This window comes from Cataglyphis hispanica, chromosome 6, assembly GCF_021464435.1.
Source record: "Cataglyphis hispanica isolate Lineage 1 chromosome 6, ULB_Chis1_1.0, whole genome shotgun sequence".
Lineage (NCBI taxonomy): Eukaryota > Metazoa > Arthropoda > Insecta > Hymenoptera > Formicidae > Cataglyphis > Cataglyphis hispanica.
The window spans coordinates 5,919,798-5,946,148 of NC_065959.1; the positions used below are offsets into that span (position 1 = coordinate 5,919,798).

The following is a 26,351-nucleotide window of genomic DNA, read 5'->3' on the forward strand; positions in this document are numbered from 1 at the left end:
TGTAAAAGAAAAGTACTTACCGTTTTATTAATGTTATTATAATTTCAAATCATATTAATGTTATTAATATGCATGTGCACAAATAATGCAATGTGAGGTGAATGTTTTATTTTTACTCATTGTCAGCTCTGTTCATTTATAAAATTGCAACTCTCAATGTATAAGCATATATGGCCCATTTAATAATAATTTGTATTTTATTTATACACAGCACTATTTCTTAATAATGATTAAACAAGCTTTTATTCTCTCTATGGATCTCTCTATGAATGAATAATTTTGTAGATTGAATATCAATAACATAGCAATACAAAGCATTTCCATTATTAGTCACGACAAAGAAATCTTGCAATATAATTTGAGAAAGGGCATATTTTTGCATATATTATATATAGATATAACTACCATCGTAAATAATGCTGGTATAAACTGTTGAAATTAGCATATCGCCGTTGCTCCTGTAACCTCGTAATGAACGTAACTCTCAAGCCGGAATATTATACCAAATATATGTGTGTAGCTAATTATATCATACGTGTTATACTGTAGCTATGTTTACTGTTTCATCCGTGCAAAATTGTTCCACGTGAAGCGTACCGTGTTCTATCGCTCGGTCTCTGGAATGATATACAGTATCAAGTTTACGAGGTTTCCTAAGATCACCGACAATATATACGTATATACTATGCGCACTTCTTCTGCCGACACATGCCTTCGATATCTTTTTGATATCAAATCGAGTTTCCACGTGCAACATTTACAAGCCAATACCGGTACCAACGAAATTGCTTGTGGACGTAACGGAAGACAAGATGCAAAAGTAAAAAGCGAAACACTCCTATTCAACATCACACATTCAAGTACGATGCACACTTGCACGCGTATACAGATGGGACAGATAAAGTAATGGTTACCTGGAACTGTTGCATCGGGTAGGCCATCATTTGTGCCGGTGGCGGTGGTGGCGGGGGTGCGGCTTGCACCCCTGGGGGTGCCGTGACCGTCGTGGCGTGGTGTGGTGGTAACTGTGGTCCCCCAGGTAATCCCTGACCCCATCCTGCCGCTGTGCCAGCAGCATGGACACCCATGCCCATTCTACGTTCGTAAGATATACGTAATTGTCAAATCAATACAATTTTTACAAAGAAATTTATAAATGTTACGATTTATATTTCGTCTGATATATTCTATATTTGTATCCTACATATAATATTATTCTATTGCTACTATTTTTTGTAAATCATTGATAAATTTGATTGAGAAATGAGAATTATTTAAGCATTATTTTTTTTTTTTGATCGGCTATGTTTGATTAATTTTATTAATTAAATATATTGCGTAAGATAATTATTTAAATTCAATCTAAATTAAAACGTATGTCTTACGGATTCTAATAGTTATGAATATTTGTACAAATTATATTTTACTGAATTTTAAAATTAGCTTGATGTAAAATTGTTTTATAATCCATCGCATCTTGAGCAAGACGGCGCAAAAAGATGAGGGCAAGATGATATATTTATATTAGACTTGAATCTTCGATTATTCAAAACTTCGTCGTTCAAAACTTCGGGAAAAGAAGAACTTATCTCGTGTGAAAAGCTTACCCCATATATTGCGCCTGTTGATATCCGGCGAACTGGCCGTAGGTGTACCCTTGCATGCCCTGAAGAAAGCCACCGGCTTGCATTTGTGTCGCTGTCGTAGGATAAGATTGGGGTGGATACCAGTATCCCAGTTGTCCAGCACTGCCGACGCCACCGACGCCTCCGACACCCGCGACGCCCGCCGCCGCCGCGGCGGCAGCTGCCGCCGCCGCGTAGTATGGGTACGTCGCCGACGATAACGCCTGAAAGAGCACAAGGATCAATGAAATAGAAAAGAGCAAGAACATTGTCTGGATTTTATGCTTAACGATGTCGATAGGGTCAGGAATGGTAATTTCGTTCTGTCGAAGATTTGTGTGGTCGTTCGTTTAAAATGGGCGACGCGTGAATCTCGACGCGATCATTTCATTGCCGTCACGTAAATTATCTCTTATTATTTCGTTACATCTCTTGTCGAATCTATTCGTTCTTTTATGATATATATATATATATATATATATATATATATATATATATATATATATATATAATAATATAAATTGAATTATTTTGTCGAAATAGCATAAAATAATTTTTGTACAACGTGTACGTTTTCAATTTTAAACATTTAATAATTCAATTTATATATGTAATCAATTTCTCTGTATAATACAAGAGGAAATGATTTTTTTCTATTTTCCGATAAAACTCGAAAAACTCTTAAATTTGAATATATTGAAGGAAGAATGTTGTTGCTAAACGGACTATTGATATGTGTGTCGTTTTTTTAATAATCAGCATTTTCAATGGGATTTATGGTAATAATGTGCAGCCATTATGCTCTTCGTTAAAGCGGCACGATGAACTCGGATATCACGCAAACCAGTTCGATTCCGTTGAATACGAGAACAGGGTATGGCAGGATACGTACTAACGTGATATCTCGGCTCCCCTGGGAGAAGCGCGTTATGGGAATAGAGATCAATTAGAGCGATGTCACGGGCCGAGTAGCAGTGGATGGATGCACGGAAGTACTACCGGGGAGTGCGAGCGGGTTTGGGAAGTACTTCGGGTACCATTCCCAGATCGGACGTAGCTACCCGTCCTAACGGAGCTAATTGCTAAGAGACCCGGCCCGACACACTTCGAAGAGAGGCACCTGAATAGACCGGAATCTTGCACGATTCCCTGTCTGTTCTTCCTTCCTTCACCTTTCCCCCCCCCCACCCTCTCTCACTCTCTCTCTCTCTTTCTTTCAGTTTCTTTTTCTCTTTTTTCGCCTTTATTCTTTCGCCGGACTTTCGAGCCATATACCGATATATCGATAAAGTCACTTTAGCTGCGCGAAACCGGAAGGAACCGGCCGTAATCGAATCTGGTAACTACTTCTTTCTTTGAACGCTCTCGCTTCTTAGAGACGTGAGTGTGTGTTATTTAGTTTCAGTAACACAATGGCAAGCTTTTATATGTATATTGAGAGAGAATTCTGTCGTGTCACATCGCTTTGACATGCACGTGGACATTAGAGAGATTAAATTTGATATTAATGCCGAAGTATATATTATTCTCTTTCAAATAATTCTTTCTACAATATAGACGCTTGTGACTTATATTCACTGATGCGCGTAAGGTCGCTGTTTTTTCTCTCATGCATTATATCGGAAAGAAAATCAGCGGCAATGTTTATTCATGAAAGAAGGTAGGAAAGTTCTCTGGTTTGATACGAGCAGTGATGTAAATGTTGGAAAGCACAGAGGACGGAATTTCACGTCGAAACCGTCCTTCCGATAGAGAGGATAAAAGTAAAAGATAAAGGAAGAGTTTACCTGTCCAGTTTGTTGAGCATTATTAGGATCTCCGCTCTCCTTGCCCCAACTGCACTTCACCGTTTGGCCGTTGATATCTGTGTTGTGTACCGCTACGATAGCGTGCGTAGCCGACTCCTTGGTAGAAAACCTGAAATCGAAGAAGAAGGGGATTTAAGTCTTTTGTTAGTATTTTTCTATCCTTTTTCAACGTTGATATTGCTGTTGGTACGGCGCGATGATGTGTTCAAAAAGAAAAATCTCCGGAGGAATGAGGTACTCTTTCCACGAGTTTAACTGGACCTTATTATGGTAGCTTAACGAAATAGCCTCTCTGCGAATAGTGTAATTTAATTTATGCGAGTTTACTGCGCGCACGAATGAGCACGGTAATTGTGAATCTCGACGAATCTAGATTATTGTAGATGCAAGCATTCAATGTTAAATTTAACACATCGGTTACGCGGGTTTAGTTTCTATTTTCGTACGTAATGTATACTTTTTTTAGGTGAACAAATATTACTGTTACTAATAAGTAATATAGATTACTTATTGCAATGAATGAATGATATGTTTCAATGTTTTTTAACAACATTTAAAAAAATGAAGAACGTGAAAATGAAAGAACGAAGTATTTAAATAAACATTTTGAATTTTTATCTGGCAGTATTTACATTATGTTTTTTGTTGCTTTAGATACTACGGTTTTTATTGCATGAATATTTAAATATAAGAATTAATTTTAATTCTACGCATAGCGCTTTTTAATATTCAAATATACGAAGTTTGTCAATTCGCCGTAAATCGATTTCGTCTTAATGGACAAGGACGCGCGTTTTTAAAAATGTGATTAGAACATGACGAATTCGGCAAGGTAGAGCATGAGCATGGTAGAGAATTATTGAATTTATCGAGGATTAGATCACTTTTAACGTTTGCGTTCAACATTACACAATGGCGGCTCTGTCCAGGAGTTCGCCCCTTTCCATCTATCGAGCTTCCATCGACGATCGTTGAGTAGGACGAACGATGGTCATCGTCAGCAACCCCTCCCTCCCCCCTTCCTCCCTCTAAGACCGAACCTAGAGCGATAACCAGCGGCAGATAAGATTCTTTCTTTCACAGGAGAAGAAAAGACCTCCTTCCCTTTATCCACTTTCCCGTCTTGCTTCCTCGTTGTACCTTGCAGTAAGTCCATACGTCATCCCGAGATATTCGTTTCCGGGGTTCCACGCTACAGAATAACGGAGGGAGGAAGAGCAATTAGACGAAAGATATCTGAACGACGGACATTGTCTAGGGGTGGCGGAACTGTGGCGGACGTACGAAGCGGGTGGAGGCTATCGTATTGGAACGGGCAAGAATGATATCGAGCAACGTGCGCGAGAAAGGATAAGAAATAGATAAGGGGTGGGAGACATACGTATATAAGAAAGGGTTTTTTGTCTCCTTCTTTCGTCCCTGTTTCCCTCTAGGCTTTTTCCTCCTCCTCCCTCTTACCATTCGTTCTAGAGCAACCCTCCCACACTCTCGGCAGTCTTTTCTAAGGTAGGTCACGGATCCCTAGCCATCGTTAAGAGTAGAGCGCTGAATTCGCTTTCGGGAGATATAAATGCTCAGGTGATTTCTTAAATTATTAGGTTTTTCTTTCCATGGTTTGAAGATATCGATACGATCACGATAAATTTATAATTAGTTTTTAAATTGTGATAATTTCTATTTGTCTACATACAAATCTATATATATATATATATATTATAAAACATTATATTTATTTCGAATCTAACAATTCTTTATTAATGTTTTTGAAACGAACATAACTGATCTTGTCGGATATGTGGAGTTGAACTGAAATATATGATCTGCGTGGATGTAATGGGTAGATTAATGAAATGGCCACGATCCGAGCTTGATGAGTCCGACATGCTGCCATTGACCCGACATGTTCTCGCGTTTCGTGCCATAAATCACAGGCGACGGTGGGTATTGATGTACTATTCATACGATTTCCTAATATTTCGTAAAATGTCGTTTGATGATTCGTATTACGTTAGCACCAATCATCCTATATAATTAAAAAATTTTTTCATGTTTTGTTATAACCATGTTACACGTTCAAAATCCATTCACTTTGTGTGCAAATCTATCCTTTATATACATTGATTTTACTTGACTTGCCTTAGGTCAAATTGTTTGATTTTATGATAAATTTATGGAAATTTATGGTCATTGAAGTAAGCATATCAGATCGATTGTGTAATGACTTTGAAAAATAATACAAATAATAAATTTTCTTCAAAAATGATAAGCTTAACTTTTTTTTGACAATCAGTTGTTATAATACTTTTCGCTGAAATTATATTTGATCTGATTATCATTTATTCAAGATAGATATCTTATAAAAATTATGCACTCTAGAAATTTATTAGAGATGGTAGTATTATTTTACTCAATATTCTAGAAAATTTTATTATGTTTAGGATCAAACATTTGAACACTTTAGGAAATAAAGGAAAAATGATAAATGATATTATTATGACATATATCGTCAAAGAATATTTAAATAAAAGTTTGATTAAATTTACAATGTATTAGTATAGTAATCAGTATATTAAGTTTTTATTCTACATTTTTGGTTTTTATAAAACAATAAAAAACTTGAGTAATTAACGAGCTTTGATTGTATAAATAGTGAAATGATTTCTAAGGTTTCATACTAAAGTTTTATTTAATTTTTCACATTTAGAAAATTAGCTTTAAGTTTTTTCCATAAAATCTAGTGATCGATAAACCATTTTAAATGGTGATGAAATAAAGAGGCTTTTAATTACGTTCATTTCTTAAGACATAGAGTGATTATCCGTGAAACTTTTCATTGTTTTATTAGAAAAAAGAAGTTAATTTAATAGATTAATGTGATAATAAAATTTACACATACACATTACATATACATTACACATACACATACACATACATACATTCTTTTTATATAGAAGAAAATGAATGCTTAAAGTTCTTTTAAGTACATGTTTTTTTAGAAAGTAGAATATAAAAAATCAATGTAATTTGTTAAATAATTTAGTAGTTCATGAATATTTCTATTTTATATTAGAATAATATATCAAAAAAATTAATGATCTTTAAGTCAGTTGATCAATATTAATAATTACATATTGTCAGTTATTTTTAATACACGGGTTTTTTTCGTAAAAATGTATATTTAGATAAATTGGGTATTGGATATATCCGCTAATCAATTTCAAATTTTCAACATCAAATTTTCTCAGAATTTGCTAATTTTATGATAAATATAAAAAGAAAATAACTAGAGCAGTTGCTACTTTTAATAACCACATTGCAAAAACCGCATAGCAAAATAATTAGTGCAATATGATGATGTATTAATAGACACAATATTCCATTAGCATAATAATATTAATGATGTAACTTTTTTTTTATTCTATAGTTAATGCTATCATAAAATAAAAATGTGCAAATGATCCTCATTTTATTTGAAAAAAGTTGAAACAAAAGATTAAAAATTATACCTATTTAACATTATACATTTACGAATATATGTATAAATATTTTTATAAATATATGTATAAATATATATTGTGTGTGTATGTGTATGTATGTGTGTATATATGTGAATATACATTATATACATCAAAATTGTTTGATTAAGTTTTCATAAGTCAATTACAAAGTGCATTCTACGTTCACGAAATAGTGAACGACAATCTCTGATTCGAGATGTCAGTAATCTGTAGTTAGACTATAGTCAGTGATTCCCTTAGGGAATTTCCCCTTTCAGGCTACATTGACAATTTGAAAAGCTACTGTTCACGACATACATCTATGTACCTGCCCCACGTTTCAACAACATTGTTGATAGTTTGAGGATCTCAAAATTTAAAATTATCATTTCTTTTTTTTTGCATATAACAAGGGCAAACTGCAAGAGAGATACCTAACATGAGATTTTATTTTAAAATTCAACAGATTTCATATGTAGTATAACACCATTATGGTAAAAGAAAAAATATCTTTTTGTAGATTTTTACTCAGAATTTAATAATATATAAATTTTATTCAAGGAACATTTTTTAAAAGACAATTTTCTATTTTTATCGATCAGTAATAGGCAAGATTAAGAACATATATATATATATATATATATATATATATATATATATATATATATAATTTGTATAATTATATTAGAAGGCTTAATACGTTAAAATGTATAGTTACCTGATGAATGCATAGCCTTTATCCTTAAACACTCGAATTTCTTGGATGGATCCGAAAGGCGAGAACGTCTTTTGCATGAGTTCTTCTGTTAAACCATTGGTCAATCCGCCACAGTATACCGTGCAGTTGGTCGGACTACTTTGATTGTAAACTTCATCGAACGTGAGCGGCTTAGCGTTCGCTGTAAGACAAAAAGATAGCACATTTTAATGTCTATTCATTTGTAGAACATATCGATAGTATAAATAAACCGAGTCAAGCGTTAATAATTGCAGCTACGATTAATTCCTGAATATAAGTTGTCTTTCTTGATTCATAATAAAAACTCTTAATGGAAACTGCTGGTAAATGATTATTTGTACAAGATTCTTGCATATTGTATCGGAAAAATATGAGAAATGATTTAAAAACATTTATTGTGAGAATTCAATTATAGTATGAGCTAACGAGTTTTGTGTATACATATTGCAAATTTTTAAATTATATTTACTAGGTTATCTATGTTTTGATTTTGTTCATGCCAGGAGATTAATTACTTTTAGCGAATATAAAATTCGAAATTGTGTGGAAGTTTAACAAGTTTACTTTATGCACACATATAACGCTCGCTATATCACAACCTATTTTAATTTAACGTCGGCGTACGAATTTTCCTCAGTTCTTGCGCTTAATTCATTCCGCATCAGACGTTAATAAAATAATGCTTTTATTGCTATAAATTACGACGAGCAAAATGATTCCTTAATTAAGGAAACGATTCAGGAAATATTGGCTATGCACACGCAGCGCTACATTTCGCCGCGTTTATTTTATTATCAATCAATACGGCACAATTGTGCTGCTCGATGCATAAGTTTCCCGTTCGCTTGTAATCATGATTGGCGCATAAAGAATGAGTAGCATCGAAGCCGCGCATACGGAGGCATTCATCAAAAAACGATCAGCGAGCGGCGAAATGATTATTCCGTTTGCGACATCCAGCGGTGATCGTATATGATCCCGATAGCAATATAAGAAACAACACGCATGTGGGGCCTTGGGAAAGCCATTATTGAAAGTATCTACTTGGACCGACGCGCGCGATAGATCTCTCACGTATCCTTTACCTCCTCCCCACTCGTCCCTCGGCATTACTTTTACTGATACTATGAAAGAGGTCGACCGGGTTTCACGATATCGTCGAAGCAGGACGCCCGAGCTGCTCGAGATATCGAACGCCAATGCCAAAGAGGTTGAACCCCGTCAGCTAAGTTTACGATCGTACCGTGCAGCTTAGCTTATACGGTGGAGGCAGGCTACGGGTGTAAACGCGACCGGTAAACCACGGCCTGTAATTGCCTCGTTCGGAGATAGAAGGTTCTCTCACAACGGCAGAACGTCCCGTTAAGAACTTACCGAGGGACGTTCTTTTCTTTTCTCAAAGCTCGGCATTATCTCTTTATTGCTTGGCGAACGTTATTCTCAGTATCTCCGGAATGTCGGCACAACTTGCCCGTTGCTACCGTTTATATATATATATATATATATATATATATATATATATATATATATATATATATAGTCGGCTTTAAAAAAATTTTGGTTGTTCTAGAACGCTTATTTTGCAAAAAGAGAAAGATTGAAATATCTGCGCTTCTGAAAAATCTGGCGTTTGCGAAATTGTGAACTTTAATGATTTTGTCGTCTTTGATCGCCGATCGTTTCGCCGAATAATAACGATAAGATATAACGAGTCAGTCTCTGTCATTGTGATATTGTGGTCGTTTAGTATATTATCCCAAGATTATAAAATTTTTTTTTATTTTATTAAGGATATATAAAAACTTTTATATATTTTTCTCTAATTTGATAAATTTATTAAATTAGAAAATCTTTACTTGTTATGATACTATTTCTTTATCAAAAAAGAGCTTGAAAAAAAAACCAAATTTACAAAACCGTAAAAATACGAAACCGTTATTTCCTAATTATTACAATAAATATGTATAAATGTTAATGCACTTAAACACATAGTTACGTTGTATACTATTATTGTATTTAGAATACTTTTGCTTAAGGATTATATACATCATACTGTGAGCTTTATAAACTTTCAAGTTAGCAAGCATTTTGTATATCAAATAAATATATATGCAAATAAATATTATCATACAAAAAATATATCTATTTGTCTAACTGTTGCAGTTTTATAATCCTACTCAGAACATGCAAAATTTTTCATTATAAACAAATAAGATTTTCACAAATTGATTAATTATTGAAAAAAATTTAAATTTTTCAAAAATATTAATTTATCCTTGCTTTATTTCTTGTGTTTTATTTATTAATTGTGCCAGATTATCAGAAAATAAATTTTTAATTCGAATAAATAAATTTGGTCTCATATAAGCGACTTTGTTAAAAAATCAGAACAAAAACTATTTTTGAACATATTATATACTATTATATTAATTATTTTATAAATAATTTATTTTATATCACAGTAAGAAAGATGCATATCACAAACATAGGACACAGTATTTTAAAAAGATGCGGGATCTATAACTCATATCCTTCTTTTAGAACTATAATAATAGTAATAAATTATTTCCGGCAGAATATTAATTTCATATTGGATTTTAAGCGACACACGAGAGGCTGCTTTTCTGTCAATACTTGTCTGCGCAGTGGACGCAGTTTTCGAGATTTACGCGAGAGAAGATATCGAGATTTAAGATGTCAGGGATCAGTTAAAAGAATTGCTTCCGACGTTTTGAAGCGGTTATATCAAGAATATCTAGTTGAAAAATTGAAGAGCGGTTGTAGATCTATAGCGATGGTTTTTGTACGGGTATTCCGTGAAAGAAAGAAAAAAAATGATATAAAAGAAAGATTGCAAAACTGAAGCTGATTCAGATGTAGAATGATACTAGATAAAAGAATAACTGTATGATTTTTACCGAAATTTATCATATTAAATATTTGATTAATTAATTCTAACATGACATATAATGTATATGACAAATGATCTATATTATATATGCTGACATATATGATATATTCAGGATGTGAACAGAATAAATACTGTTACCTAACAATCTAATATATAAAGTTATTATATATATATATATATATATTGATATATTAGATAGTATCATTAGATAAAGATGTATATACAAATAATTAAATCATTCTTTAATTCATTTAAATCCTAATTTTAATTAATGTTATTAAAAGCTTGAATTAAAGAACTTCTTGTCATATTAATGAAAGCTTTAGTATATTAAAACATTAAATTCAGAAAAAAAAACATAAGTAATGAAAAAGGATATGAGCTACATATGACTTAATATTTGTTGACGAAGAAAAAAAACTTTTGATAAAGTTTGAGGCTTTATCCTAGTTTCAGACGATAAAATTATGATATGAATATCAGAATTTCCATGCAGAAAGGCAATAAAAACGTGAGAAATCATAATCCCCGAAAAAATAATTTGATGGCTTGCTTTCTAACACTGATTTTATTTTCTCTTTACAAAGTCTTAGTACCTTAATTGAAATATTCCTTCTCGAAATTGAGCTATACCGACCCAAACTGGTTTGATTCCACTGGGCGTACGATGTTCCAATTTAACCCCTCAGGCATGACTTTCCCGGCGTTTCCATTTTAAGTGGTCGATTCATGCGTCGTACACAGTTAAAGTCTTAATACGTTCCTGACCCTAACGTGATTGCACGACTTGCACAGTCTTGAGAAGGCTATTTACCAACGTATTATAGTCGCAATTTCACATACAACCGATATGTTTAAAGTTCGACATTTTCGAGAGCTGCGCTTGCAGAAATTACGTGTCAGTTTACGCGCGGCAATAAAAGTAAGTAACTACTTTCAAGTATCGAGCACATACCAGCGCAGTAGCGACGATATTACAGCGACTAAAAATTCTATAGAAATTTCCTCTAAACTTTTATCGACGAACGATCCATATTCCAGATCGAACAAGAATTTGTGTCGGCAAGAAAATATCTAAATTCGCTTCTGCCCCTCTTCGAAAATGGTTTATGATTTATGATCCTTTGGACGTGCCTGGTCGAAGATCCGCCATTATGGAAACAGTCTGTAGTTCTAGATTCGGCTCATTAGGCAGCTGATTACGCGAACGTGCCTAAATCGAAGTTCTATATGTCGGGTCAACGGCAGCTCTGACGTATTCCTACGAAACTTTATTCTTATCTAGCGAGAACCACTTGGCGATCGAATAACTAGATTTATCGCACGAATCTAGTAACTTTTTACTTCACTGAATTTCCGATAACTCGCCGCTCCCGAGAGCCAGGAGATGAAAGATCAACAAGAAATTCGGGGGTAAACTCGAAATTTTCTACCGACCGCGCCGGAATCCGGACGCGCTAGTTCCGACCTTAAATAAAAAAAAAAGGAAAAAAAAAAGGAAAGGGGTGCGGAACATTGAAGTGAGGAAGGAAAAAAAGGACGAACCGGGCAGCTTTAGACCTCTGCAATATCTCCTTGCTCTCTCCTTCTCTCGAAAGGGAAGTTTCCACTTTTCTCCGTTTTATGGCGGATGGAATCTCTAGTGGTCGACGATAGAACTCGAATGTACGTATCTCGTATCCCCTTAAATAACGCGGGTACTTGAAGTTTCGTTGGCACTGGTCACCCAAGTAGCGCGCCAATATTCGTCCCGACTAAATTCATGGTAGCCAGCACTAAGTGGACACTGGCTGTCCTCGTAGTCGTTCTCCTTTTTCTTATTCTCAAACATCCATAGATATTTGAATAATCAATGCTCGGACTGATGCTGCATTTGTAACTTTCTGGTCGTTTATGTAAATCAAAGTGAACTAAACGAAATGAAGACTTCTTAATTTCTCTCTCTGTTTCTCGAATATTTTACTTGCTTTCTATTAGATTGTTGTTACATTATCTACAGTTTAAAGATTCATTTAAGATACTGCTAAATGCCTGTCTTTTCATCGATGTTAAATTTTTGGAAAAATTGCAAGAAAAGGAGCAAAGTACATGATTCATAAAATAAATAAAAATCTAATTTTGAATTAAATGAATTTAATTGATTTTACATGTACAAATATATTTATTATTTTTTTATATCAGCAATTACATTATTGAATTATATTATATTGATTACCGTGTTAGTTGCCTATATATTAAATTATATAAATTTAAATTATATCTAAAAATAATTTTAATTAAAAATTAATCTTCTCAAAAAAGTAGTAACATTAGCGAAAAATATAGTAGGGAAACTATTGAATGAAATACAGTGCACAGTGTATAAAAGTGCACATGTATTAAGAAAGAATGTACAGGAGAATAATGAAATGCGAAGTATGCGAAGTATGAATGGGATATCATGGATAAAAGTTGATGGAGAAACGCTGTGCATACAATCACTAACTCCATTTTTCTTATAAGAATTCGAGCACTGATTCACTCCAATGATAATAACCAAATTACGTAAAAATATCGACAAGAATGGAAAATTAAATAATGAGAAATATGAAAAATAGAATGAAAAGAGTGAAGGAAGATTCGATTGTCTTTTACCTTGCTCACTGTACAATTCCCCTCTCATTCTCTTCCCGCTGTACTTCTCTTTGTCGTATATTCGTATACCTTTAATATTCTTTTCAATTTAGAATACCTTAGGTCCGATAAGACTTTCCAAATAAGGGGAAGTATACGAGCATGCATATTAAAGCCAATGTATACAAATTGTATTATAAAATGTTACGACATAAAAAAATACTTTAACGAGATTGGAACGACGTCACTACATACGCATATACGTGCATACGTTCCGAGGTGCGCACTCGGTATACATGTATGTACGTACATAAAAGACCATGACACAAGTCTACCAATTTAGTTTAATACCACTAGTCGTACTATAAAACAGCGGTTCACTCGCTCGTGATTTTCAAAAAAAAAAAAAAAAAATAAAAGGAAAAATAGATATAAAACAGAAAATATTTTCCACAACGAAACATGAATAGAAATAGTAAAGTCTAACATTCTTTAAGACAAGATACATCGATGCATATATAATCTCTTTCTTGTATAATTTTATGAAATACTTATTTTTTATGAATATAAATTATGAAATTTATTTAGATGCGTGATATATTTGATGTTATACATTATTATTGTTTTATTTTAAGCGCTCATTAATGCGATGACGTGTTTAAAAAATGTGAACGAAAGAGAGAACGGCTGTATGTATATGAAGAAAAATATATAGAAGCGATAAAATATTACTCTAAATCAACGCGCAATTAATGCCGAAGTGGCAGTTATTTCACACATGTATATTCCCGGTTGATCTATCGTAATATTTTACAGCTACAGTGATATATAGCAGTGCTTTTTCTCCACGCAATAATGTATACAAGTATGAAGAGTGAAAATGGAAAGAGATAAGAGCATGATTAATAATTATAATAGTAATAAATACAACATAGACAGATATATAATAATAATAATGTTAAAGGTATTTGAAAGGTTGCGAAGTATAATTATTTAAAAAGAGGTAAGAAGTAAGAAAAAAGTACGAAAAACATATTTTTAATAAAGGGTAAATTAGATAACGTTTGTAGCTAGCTTGCTTTGATTGTGGTACACTTACACACTTGTTTATGTTCACACCACCTCTCTCTTTCTCTTTCTCTCTTTTCTTTGCTATTGGCCTTAACTCCTGACGTATCATCCTCCTGCAAAATATCCGTGTTAAAACGACACACGCAAAAAAAATAACGTAGCGACGATTTGTATGAAATGTACTCCACAATATTAATTATGTGTGTCGCAAAAATTATTTGCGACATTTGTTATAGTTGCGGGTCATCGTTATCAAAGTTTCATAAATCGCAGTAAACAGTTTTGCAATAATTTTTAATTTAAGCATATATTAATAACGTTTAAATAACTAGAATCTTTTTTGTTCTTAAAGCGTATTAAAATGACATTTCTAAACCTAAACTATATATATTTAATTTTTCAAATGAAAGTTTTATAACAGTGGGATTTAGAAAAAATATTGAGAGATTTTGCGAGGATCTCGTTTAATGATAAATGAGCTTAGCCAAGTTGGCGTTAGATTTGTACGTCAGAGAACTCGATACAAGTATTAGTCAAGCGTAAATTCGCGATACAATAAGGCACGTGAAGAATGGCGGAACAAATGCTTTCGATCATGAGGGCTTTGTACAAATGCGCTACATTAAATAAGGTCTACGTTTGAATAGATATTTCCCTTTCTTCTTACTCCGCTTGCTTACCATTGTGACGATAGTTTGTACATCCTTATGCCGCTACGGCACTAACGACAATTTAATGGATCTCCTCATAATGACAAAAACTAGGTATTTCCTGACCAGTTTCTCCTATCTCTCAAGATTACACTATAAACTGTACGATGCGTTTTTTTTATGGATAGTATAGCCGTATATCGACGCACGTGATGAGATTGCATGTAAGTTATAACCGTAAGTTATAACTTTTACTATCTACTTATAACGTACAGTGTTGTAATGAAATCACTTTCAGTTAAGATTTAATTAAGTTAAGCTTAATTAGGTTAATTTTTAAGTTTATGTGCACACATTACAAAATATTTTGTAAATTATCAGAGTACTGAAATCAAATGAGATCTATATTCTACATAGATTTTAATAATGAGGATTGACGAATTAAATTAAATTAAATTTTATATAAATTTTATATAAATTATATATATATTTAATATTTAAGAGAGAATGCGATTAATTAATTATTATTTTTATTTCAAATTGTTTACACATATATATTACGTATCGATTATTACATTAAAAATATATTTAAAGGAGTTAAATCACACATATCCAAAAGTCTCTCAAATAAATTACTCAGATCATGCAATTAAAACTAGAATCAAGTTCCTCATGTTCGAAGATACGAGTATAGCATAGATTCAAATCCAAGTTCCACAGGAAGACGCAGATGCATAATGCAAATACATTTGTTGTAAGCGCATATACCGCGTTAGAGCCCATACCTTCAAGTAGACCCTAACAGTAAACACAGACGCGTGTGTTCTCTGCAGGGACATTATCGGGACTAATAAACCTACGAGCTAAACCACGGCTGCCATACTTTGCTAAGAAGGCTGAGTAACCGTGGCCGTTAAAGTTTCCGTATAATCTTGGGATAGGCGGTTTCGTTCCAAGGAAAAGCCTTACCTCAAACCCCATGCTCGCACCGAAGTTTGAGCTGCATCCAAATCTATGCGAAAGGGTTACTCGGTTATTATTTATGACACTTGTTTCGTACTTCCTATATCTCTATCACAATTGTTCTGCATACAGTCGCTATCTCTATTAACCATATAAATTTTCATTTGCGTCACTGTGATGATTTAAGCAATATAATTAATGAAAATTATCCAAGTTTTGTTTTATATTATCAACTCTATTAGATTTAGATTGTAACTAATAACAATTTTAATTACATTTTGATGAAAGTATTAAAAAGTATTATTGATAACAAAGATACTCTGTTCGCTTTTGTTCTAGATTTTATTTTTTATGTGATACTTTAAAATAATATTCTATCAGATTTATTTATGTTGGAATAAATTACAATATAATCAGTAAAAGATATACAATATAATATGCAACTTGTCACTTAATGGAAAAGACGAAAGTAAATCAAAGATCAGATTTATCTGTAGTTATGGCGACGAATTATGGATTTCTAATCGAGATATTTTCGTCGATCAATGTGATATCCGGTGCTCGCTCGACTCTCTAGAATTGAGTCTAGCCTAGTGCCTTGCGCTTTACTCGGTTCCGATTTGCGAGCTCACTCTCTCCGACTCGGGCCAAGCCAAGATTTGTAGTCGCAGCATAAATTCGAGCTTTCTCTGACTTGCCCTAATAAATTAGCGGCCTCCATAAAAGTATCCAATACGTACACTTGTGTATTTAGCCATTCTTAGTTTCTGCGTTAATGCCGTTTGATTCGATTTGTTCCAGCGGTCATTTTATCGCTAAATATTTTCAGAAATTCATAGGTGTGTGTATAAATCGCGGTTTACGTTATCGTTCATCCGTAACAATCGTGCAATTAGAAACGTGGAATGTACATAGTCTTGATACCTAGATAAACCGCCGTCATATCGTAGCTGCGATATATGTTACTGGAGATGAAAACGGTTTTGCGCCTTTCAAGCACGATAACGCTCGTAATTAATATATGGCAATTAGTTGAGTCAACAATTTTCTTTCAAGCATGTATGCATTAATTTTATTTATATGTATATGTATAAATGCGAATAAGAGATACAAAATTCTGCATCTTTTCAATACGTGCTTTTTTGTAAATTACTTTCCTGTTGGTTCAATCAATCGCAAATTATCCTATTAGGCAAACCGTCTCGATAATCTGCCACGTGAGTTTTTTGCGAGGATTGAGGACTGGATGTATAAACGGTGCAAAGAATACAATCGAAGATAAGCTGAAGGTGATGCGCGAAGGTGAGCCGTTTTAGATTAAGCCGGATGTGAAAAAAGGATAAAAATAGAGGTAGAAAAAGAGAAGGAAAGAGAGAGAGAGAGAGAGAGAGAGAGAGAGAGAGAGAGAAAGAGCGAAAAAAACATAGAGAGACGAGGATAGAAACAGAACGAGATCCGGGGCGAGAGAGAAACTGATCCGAGCGTTTAAAGAGCCACGGGGGTGTTCAACAGCGTTCCGCACTCGACGACGAAATGGTCTCCCGCTTCGCCGAAACGGGAAAACCAATCCTCTCTCCGCACCTTCGTTCGCCTTTCGCCTGTGTGCCTATATTACCTTCGATCCGCATCTCTGCAAGCCCTCCGCAGGCTGCATCCCCCGCCGCCACCGCCGCTGCCGCCACCGTTATCACCGACCCTTCGCCAACCAACCCCTTCTGCCGCTCACCTCCATTCGTCCTCGACCTTCTACACCCGACGTGTTCGGCACCTCTTCCGTTTTCGAACCTGATCTCGACCAAACCGTAGAGTATGTTCGCAGCAGGCGGCAGCTCTCAGGAATTTCATTTCGTGTGCGCGGCTAATTATACGTTAGGCTTTTACATACGATGCTGTCGCTATTTTACTACCGGTCAGCACGGTGCACGGCTTCGTGTTCGTACTCTACTGACCATCCATAAAAATCTGTACGATCCCGATTATTGGTTCCAATTACGCACACTTCGTGTAACAGAGGAGATTATCGGAAGATGAGGGGCAATTACGCGCAAACGAGCTTGCGTACGTGAGAAATTTCTATTGCGATTATCTTATCAGGTTCTGAAGCGACAGATCTGAAAGTTTGTAATGATATAGATAACTTTTGCCGATAACTTTTCTTTATAATACGAAACTAGGTCACAGGAAATAAATAAAGAAATTTTAGTTATTACGATCGATTTTATAATAACGTGATTTTATGGTCACATCGACGCAAGACGAAAAGGAAGGAAGAAGTGCTATAGCCGAATATTTGCAGACTCGCGTAAAACGAAATACACGCGTATACCGCGTAAGATTGTGCGCGAATTTTTTCAAGTTGGTGAGGTGTATCCTACTGCGAACGTATGTTCGTACGTATTGTGCAACTGTCATATCCATCGTCGGCATACGAACCCCGAAGCGCCATCGGCTGCTTCGTAAAAACACGTTAGTCCTGGGTGAGTGTATTACTGTTGGATCGGTCCCGAAGTGCTGATAGCAGTGATTGCTTGGTTGAGGACTCGTGGGTTGGGTTAGTAGTTGCAGCGGTGACTCGCACGGCAACTACTCACGAGTTACTACTACAAACATTGAGTCTCTTTCCCGCTCTTTTTCCCGTGCGCTCGGTTTCTCCGGCAATCTATCTTTCCACGCGGGTTCTCGCACCTATGTCGCTCATCCCTTTCTAAAATCACCGCCTTATCCGCCCCCGCGCTTGTCCGCCATCATTTACTTTCGACTACTTTCACGATTAAATGGCCGCAAAATTGCGTCTGTTTTACGTGAGCTGGATAGTCTAGTCTACACGGTGACTTCACTACAACGAATACACACACACACACACACACACACATATATATATATGGAAAAGAATGCTGAGATGGCTTTTAATTCCGGTATACTAGCATTTGATTCATCTAATCAATTATTTTACGTCGTTGTTCATGACTTATAAACAAGAAAAGAAATATATGAGATTTGCCTTGGATTTTCTTTCTCCTATTCGTGTATGATAGTAAATCTTATGTAACGTGTCTATTTTCTACACAAGACAGATATTGGACAACATTGTTTTTGTATTGAGCGTAATAAATTTTGTTATACCACACAAATGTTGACGCAAGCCCACATATTTTCAGCTTCGGTCTTGATATTAGTGCATATAATTTTTTAATCCGGAGCAGCTGTCTCCCTTTTTGTTTGCCCTTTCAATTTGTGCTTTGTCATAATGCTATATTTCACGTGTGTTTGTCGTAATAATTTTCCTCGGTCGATTCATATGTAAAAACATACACGCTCGCTTCATGCATTTGTGCCTTTTGAAAGTGATGTATGATCTTGATTGGCCGAATCGTTCTGAAGTAGACGTCGTCGAGAGGACAAACGAGCGCCGATTTACATCGGAAATCCGGAGGCGAAATTGCGCGAGGACGAAGTAGGTTTATCGGCACGATTTGTATAATCGTCAAAGTTTTTGGGATTGAAGCAGGGCAGCCATATGCGTACACCGTCTCTTGAGTAAACTCGATCGATCTTGGACTACGGAAATCTAATTTTAGCACGGGTACCGTCACTCTACTTTCGTTTACTGTCTATCGGTATAAATGCTGATGCGTATAAAAAATTTTTTTTTCCTATCCAAACTTCTATTTTAATTGCAATATGTTGTTCAAACTGTTATAATAAAAAGAGAAACATTTTAAATTATATATATATATATATATATATATATATATATATATATATATATATTATTTGTCCCTACATATTTCGGTGTTTTTTTTTGGATATTTAATTAATTAAATATTTAAAATACTGTTTTTAAAATCACCATCAACGTTCCAACTGAATCTCTATGTATCAAGTATGTTATGGCATAACACAGCATGCTATTTAAAAATGGTATTGAAATATGTTTAATATTCTAGTAAAACAAATCGACAACTCATGGAAAAACATGCAATTCATCTTTTATCGCACATTGTAATTACGCGCAGTATTATTTAATGCCACGTATCGTACGTATCGATTTTATAAGCAAAATAACCAATTCTGTGTTATATATTTTAATCTAGATAATGATAAAAATATATATTTTTTCTTTTTTTTATATTTTTATCTTACGTTTAAAAGATTTTTAAAAAAATTTATATAATCCATCTTTTTTTACATTGATATATATATATATATATATATATATATATATATATATATATATATGTGTGTGTGTGTGTGTGTGTGTGTGTGTGTGTGTGTGTGTTAATGTAATTAATCAAGTGCAACATTTAAACGAAGAATCTCTTGTATTGAAAATTGCCATTAGTATTTTCAAGAAAATCATTGATATTAATTTTCGTATATATTTCGGCTTATTGTGTTAAATTGCGGCTCAATCATGCGATTCGATTGAAACAAAATCGAATTATAACGTGCTTTACATTTGCACTAATATTTATCTCAAATTAAAAATCCATATTTTCCCAAATAGCATTCCCATTACTTAAATGAAATTTGGAACGCATGGATGATCAATACGGCAGATTGTTCCCAATAGCTCTGAATTGCGGACATGCAATAGGAAAAAGAGACCAAGTGTTTTAACGACCAAATGGATCTTGCAACGACCGACTGCTGTTAGTACATACAGCCAAGAGAAGATGCACGACTAAGATACGCGCGCGTTGCCTCCTGCGCGAAATACATCTCGCAAGTGTGGGTTCTCCTCAGAACAATACTTACGAGATTCAGTGTAACATCACAGTCTGGCTTGGAACATTACCTCTTTCGAAACGGGTCACTGAGTAGGAACTTGGTGCAATTATAATGACAATGAAAAATACAAGTCGTTTTCGTCGACTTTTAATGTTTTGCGATCAATAAGTAACTGTTACAATTGCGAACTTAATGCCATAGTTGTAAAATTTTTATATAAAGAGAAGACATATATAATAGGTATGTAATTACGCAACTAATTTCTTTAACTTCCTTTTATGAAAAAATTAATTTTATTAATTATTTATACGATGTATTTTTTAACATTAGGGATCAAATTAAAATTTTTTAAGTTACTTAATTTTTTTTGAAATATTAAATATTGTCGATTTTCTAATATAAAATAAATCAAGTACGTTAATATATATACACGTGCATATAATTAAAGTTAATTAGCATATCTATTATCAATGATAATTAGTAATACGTTTTTCTATTTTTCAAAACTTTTTGTTTTGTGAAAGCGAAAGATGGAAAAGAACGAAATGCGAAAAAAGGTTGAAGCTTTAAACCAACGCTAAGGGTCTCAACCTCGCTCGGGATCAATTGTAGATAACAAAGCCTCCAATTTCCCTCAATTTGTAGTACGAAAGTATATGGTACAAGCGGTTACGCTGACTGTCTTGGACTAATTTTTACAGGATATATCGCATTTTTCTCTAGTGACTTCACATCGTATTCCGAATGGCTGCGCTCTTAATTCGCATCACGCGCGGATTTCGTATTCTGTTCTCCAAAAGTTTCACATCTCGCCGCATTATCGAGTCAGGAAGTCAGAGTGACCCTGGGAGATACTGGGGCAGAAAGAAATTGCTGCTCATCTGTTCAAGAGGCTCGCAAGCGTTGTGGGCATCTTTGTCCTCCGATTAGTTAAATCGTGCGAACAATATCAAAAAATCGATTTAGTATATATAATAATCCTGCCAAAGAGAAATAGGCCAAGAGTTGTTATATTCTTGCAAAATATAATATTAATTAATTATATCGCATTTTAGTCTTATGATCTTTGGATTCTTATTAATAATTTGAGAAAATTGTAAATTATAATATTGCATCTATGATTGTTAAAATCAAAGAATACATGCTGACGCTTGTAAGCTTTAATTGTAATGACGATCGACGTTCAATATCATAATGTAATAATAATATGATATTATGTGATTATGTGATATGCTATATCCGTATGTGTCGCAAGACGCATAATATATTTGGAATATATGTGTGTATATATATATATATATATATATATATATGTCTTTATCTATCTCTATCTATCTATCTCTCTCTCTCTCTCTCTCTCTCTCTATGCAGCTACATGACAATAGAGATACATCATGAATATGCTCTGGTTAGTTGGACGATCTATAGTCATATACTCAAAACGTGTAACAATTTACAAATTGATTATGGAACATGATGTTTATTAATGTGAAATGAAAGGCTTAAGGCAATAATGGCTAAACATTCAGGCCGATTAAATTTCACATGTGATTATTAATTCATACTTTTATATAATTAGTAATTTATATCGATTTTTATCTACAAAATCAATTATGATAGAGTTTTATTATTTTAAATCAAAGTTGTTAACAACAAAATACTATATCTTTTTTAAATGTAATATAAAAAATCTTGAAAATGTATATATATACATATATATATATATATATATATATATATATATATATATATATATATATAAAGTTTGAAAACTGCAGGAAGAGGAATATAAAATTTCATTTGTAATTAACAATATTTCTTTTTTATCTACAAATTTGCTTTGATTTAACACATTGTGGTAGCAACTAAATCAATTTCAAATCAATTATGATCACGGTCGGACGTGATCAAATTTGCCAGTCCACGTTTAGTTATTACTAAGCATTGCCCGTGTCATATTCATGAAATACGATGAAATAAGATCCGTTTCCATCACGTTACGGTTATGTCAAGGTGTCTTCAGACTCTGCAAATTGCGTTATCTGAAGTTTGATGGATAATCCCGGACGACATGATACTAATCACGTTACCGGTTTGATATCAAAGCCGATTGCACTCTCCGCTCTACGTTCATGCAGGAAGGATGTGTCTGCATTGCGCGCGTAGTGCTTGATCGCAAAGAGTGCGATAATGCTTTGAAACGCCAGGTATACGCGTCCTGTGGCTCGTTTCCTAAGGGATATAAACTTCCCGTTCCGCGGCAATTCCAACCAATTTACTATTCATGCTGCTTCGATGTACGCTTAGCCGCGGGCTGTTGTGATACGGGCAGCCAATCAAAAACTCTCGTTGGAACAACCGACCGGCTGGCCAATGCAACAAGCAGAAACCTCTACTCTCTACAGCCTAAAGCGAGGATGGATGGTCGGAAAATACACGAGGAAAGGATATACAAGACAAGAGAGTAGGATGGGCGGGAAAGGACGTACGTAACGTATCGGATGCTTGTTGGCTGGTAGTTTCATCTGTTGACGTTTTATCAGCTTTAGTAATGTTGCGCATACATATCTTTAAATGTATACAGCGATGTATACTTAACAGGGTATACCGCCCAGGGGAGAAAAGAGAAAAGTACTTGACTCGACCCTTGAGCTATAAAAGTAATTATTGGTAGTTAACGATTTTAACGTGCGCGGCCATGCCAGCAATTGTGTTGGATCTTGCTGTCTCTTGTTGAACGCAGTTGTAAATCATATGGGATGGATCGTGTGTGGACAGGATCGGTTGCGGAGAAAATCACGAAAACGGGACACCTTTAATTGAAATCAAATTGGTCTTTGATTTCACGTAGCTTCATCAAACCGTGACAGTTTGACAAAGAGCTAACCAATGGGATATCAGTCGATGGCATACGCTGTCAGGACGCGCGCTCGTTTCCCATTCTCCGATAATTGATAAAAAGATTCGCCGCGAGGGACATTGCCTCGTATTTGGCAATTAAAGGGAATCGTCCAATTTTAGTTTCCCCTTAGATGTTACGCCGCGTTGCATAAAATAAAGTTATATTGCTTTAAAGCAATCTTCTCTCTCTTTCTCTATAGTTTTTCATCTTCAATCTTGGAACGCGCAAGCGTTCGCCCAAGAGACAAGATTTTTTCGTGTCTGTAACCAAAAGCCACACGTACTCACCCGTCCGACAGTCTGTCCCACTCTAAGCCAAGTGAGTGTTTAAGATCACCGTGTAATTTAATACGGAGCACAGTCGAGCACTTCTACGAGGACTCGACAAGTTGTTGGAGATTTCCGTCTAAACTCTCGGCTCTCCTCGATCATGAGAGAAGCACCGACAACAGCCACGTAATAGAAGCCCGATGAGCGGCAACGCGTTAAGGTCCGCGGGGCGATAAGAAGCTCGCCCTCGCCCCCGCACTTAAGGTCGTATGGCGATATAGATGAAGGGTGAATTTAAAGGGGCCGACCGACTCCTCGGCACTCGTGGCCGCCTTAACTGTGGGACGACCACCTGCAAGTAGACAATCCATAGCATCGACCAACGGCACGCATACGGCGCGCGTTGCTGCATCGCGATGCCGGAGAATGCATTGCGATCTCCCCATCTAGCACGGAGCATACTTGCGCACTTTAGCGTCGGTAAGCGTGCCATGTGTTTTCACGCAACACGACTTGACATTTAATCCATGCAAACGGACTGCGCTGCTTATTCGATGCCTGTACGTGACTCTTGACGGACTACCTTTCCGACCTGTGTTAAGATTGCTATTCAATGCGATATATTGCTCGAAAATTTTTTAACAATTACGTGACACATCGACAATTCCGCGCTTTGACAACGTTTGAAATAACGAGATATGAATATTAGATATGGATATTTACACGGTATAATACGATGTATCGATGCGCATAATTATTATGCGAATCTCCATTTCATTTTATAATTTGACTGTATATTATTAAGTATCTCGTTTAAACGAAAATGCATTTCCGTCTTTCTCTTATATACGCAAACGAAAATTTTGAACGGTAATAGGGAACATTTGCAAAATCTGATCGTGTTGAAGTGAAATTGAGGCTTAGATTATTAGAGAGATCCGTTTCATATCTTTATTCGCATTCTTCATTACGTGGCATATATACAAATGCTAGTGTAAAATTTAAGTATTTATAAATGTGTATAAATACAAATGAGATTATAAATGATTGTCAGAGAAATTATAATGGCATTATATACATATATTTCGAATTAACAGTTATATTGGAAATTGCATTTGTAATATCTATCGAATTTATTTTACATAGCGTGTGTATGTTTGTAATACTATTTTCTATTAATTTTGATTTTTATTTTATATCGATAACATTATATTTCCCCGTATACATTTAATGAACGTAAAAATTTTTTTTATATTTTGAATTATATTCAGATATACATACATTATGTCTGGCAAAAAATTAATCGGCACATTTTTTGTTTTCTTTCCCTGTTATTAATTATATTATATTGCAATGCATAATGTGATCTCTAATATACATTATTGAAATGTATATCCTATACATTTAGTTTACGGAAACTTTATGCACGGTGCGTGCATTTTGTGTTATTTAATAATGAGGACAGGTAGTAATCATACAAAATGGCCACGCACATTAATATACATTTCATGTTCGGCTCTTATTTACTGAGACCCCTAATAAAATGTACTGTGGTGTACGATGCAGCCAGATTTTGTAAAATATGGGAATTTTGCATCGAAATCCCAATGTATTTCTTCTATATATGTTTCATTTTGTAATTATCCATATTTTTTCTAGGACATGTCGCAACGCGTACCTTTATAAAATAAATATTTCTACAATATGATAAATATGTTATCCTTTGAGGGAATAATAGAAGTGAAAAGAATAAGAGAGAGAAATATTTTTTCTTCTGTTTTTGAAATATATTTTTCTTTTTTTTTGAAACATATTTTTTGATAACAAAAATAAATGACAATTTTCTGTTATTGAAGCACGAAAATTTTATGTGGAAGTAAATTTATAAAAACAAAATTTATTCGATTTATATACGAATATCACATTTATCGTGATATATCACGTCACTAAAATAATATATGTACATCATCGTTTCGTTCGTTCATCGGTGCCTTCGCAAGGTTTGACTACGTACGATCCGACATTGGCGGCGATACAAACTTTCGACATTAACCCGCGCCCAAGTTTGTCCTTTCACACGCCAGCAATCATATTTTTGCCTGACCGCAAAATTATCTAATTGCCATGGCTATAAAATATTGGCCCAGTTGCCGCATAACTTTGGGACTCAGTCAAATTAAATGCTGACTCGACCCAACTGTTCCCTAACTTACTTTTCGTTTTTTCTTTTTCATCTATGATATTGTAACCAAGAATTGATATTAGACCCAGACTAGATTTGTGCTACTATACTTTGCTTCGCATTTACAAGATAAATACGACAGAAATTCAAGCAGTCCTCTTCCTAACGTATCGTGTCCATGTTCGCGCGCGCGATGCAAAATGAATTGTGTCGATTCGTTTGTTTATTTGCGTGATAGCTGCCTTGTCGATGTTTGTCGAAGTATATATATATATATATATATATATATATATATATATATAATTTAAGCTTTGATACACACACAGTTGCCGTAACGTCATCTCGTTTCGTCCTTGCGGGTATGCAGATCAGCTTTGGCACGGTGATTAC

General features: G+C 34.5%; 1 protein-coding gene across 4 annotated transcripts in view; it reads right to left on the reverse strand.

Moving 5' to 3' along the window:
- The window catches only part of LOC126850288 (nucleolysin TIAR-like), a 382,595-nt gene that overhangs the window by 4,968 nt on the left and 351,276 nt on the right, over nt 1–26,351 (reverse strand). For all 4 annotated transcript variants that reach the window (XM_050593136.1, XM_050593137.1, XM_050593135.1 and 1 more), the window contains 4 exons: nt 7,649–7,829; nt 3,413–3,542; nt 1,608–1,849; nt 915–1,095 (listed from right to left, as the gene is read on the reverse strand). In XM_050593136.1, coding sequence (XP_050449093.1) covers nt 915–1,095; nt 1,608–1,849; nt 3,413–3,542; nt 7,649–7,829 — 734 coding nt within the window. The remainder of the gene's footprint in view (nt 1–914; nt 1,096–1,607; nt 1,850–3,412; nt 3,543–7,648; nt 7,830–26,351) is intronic.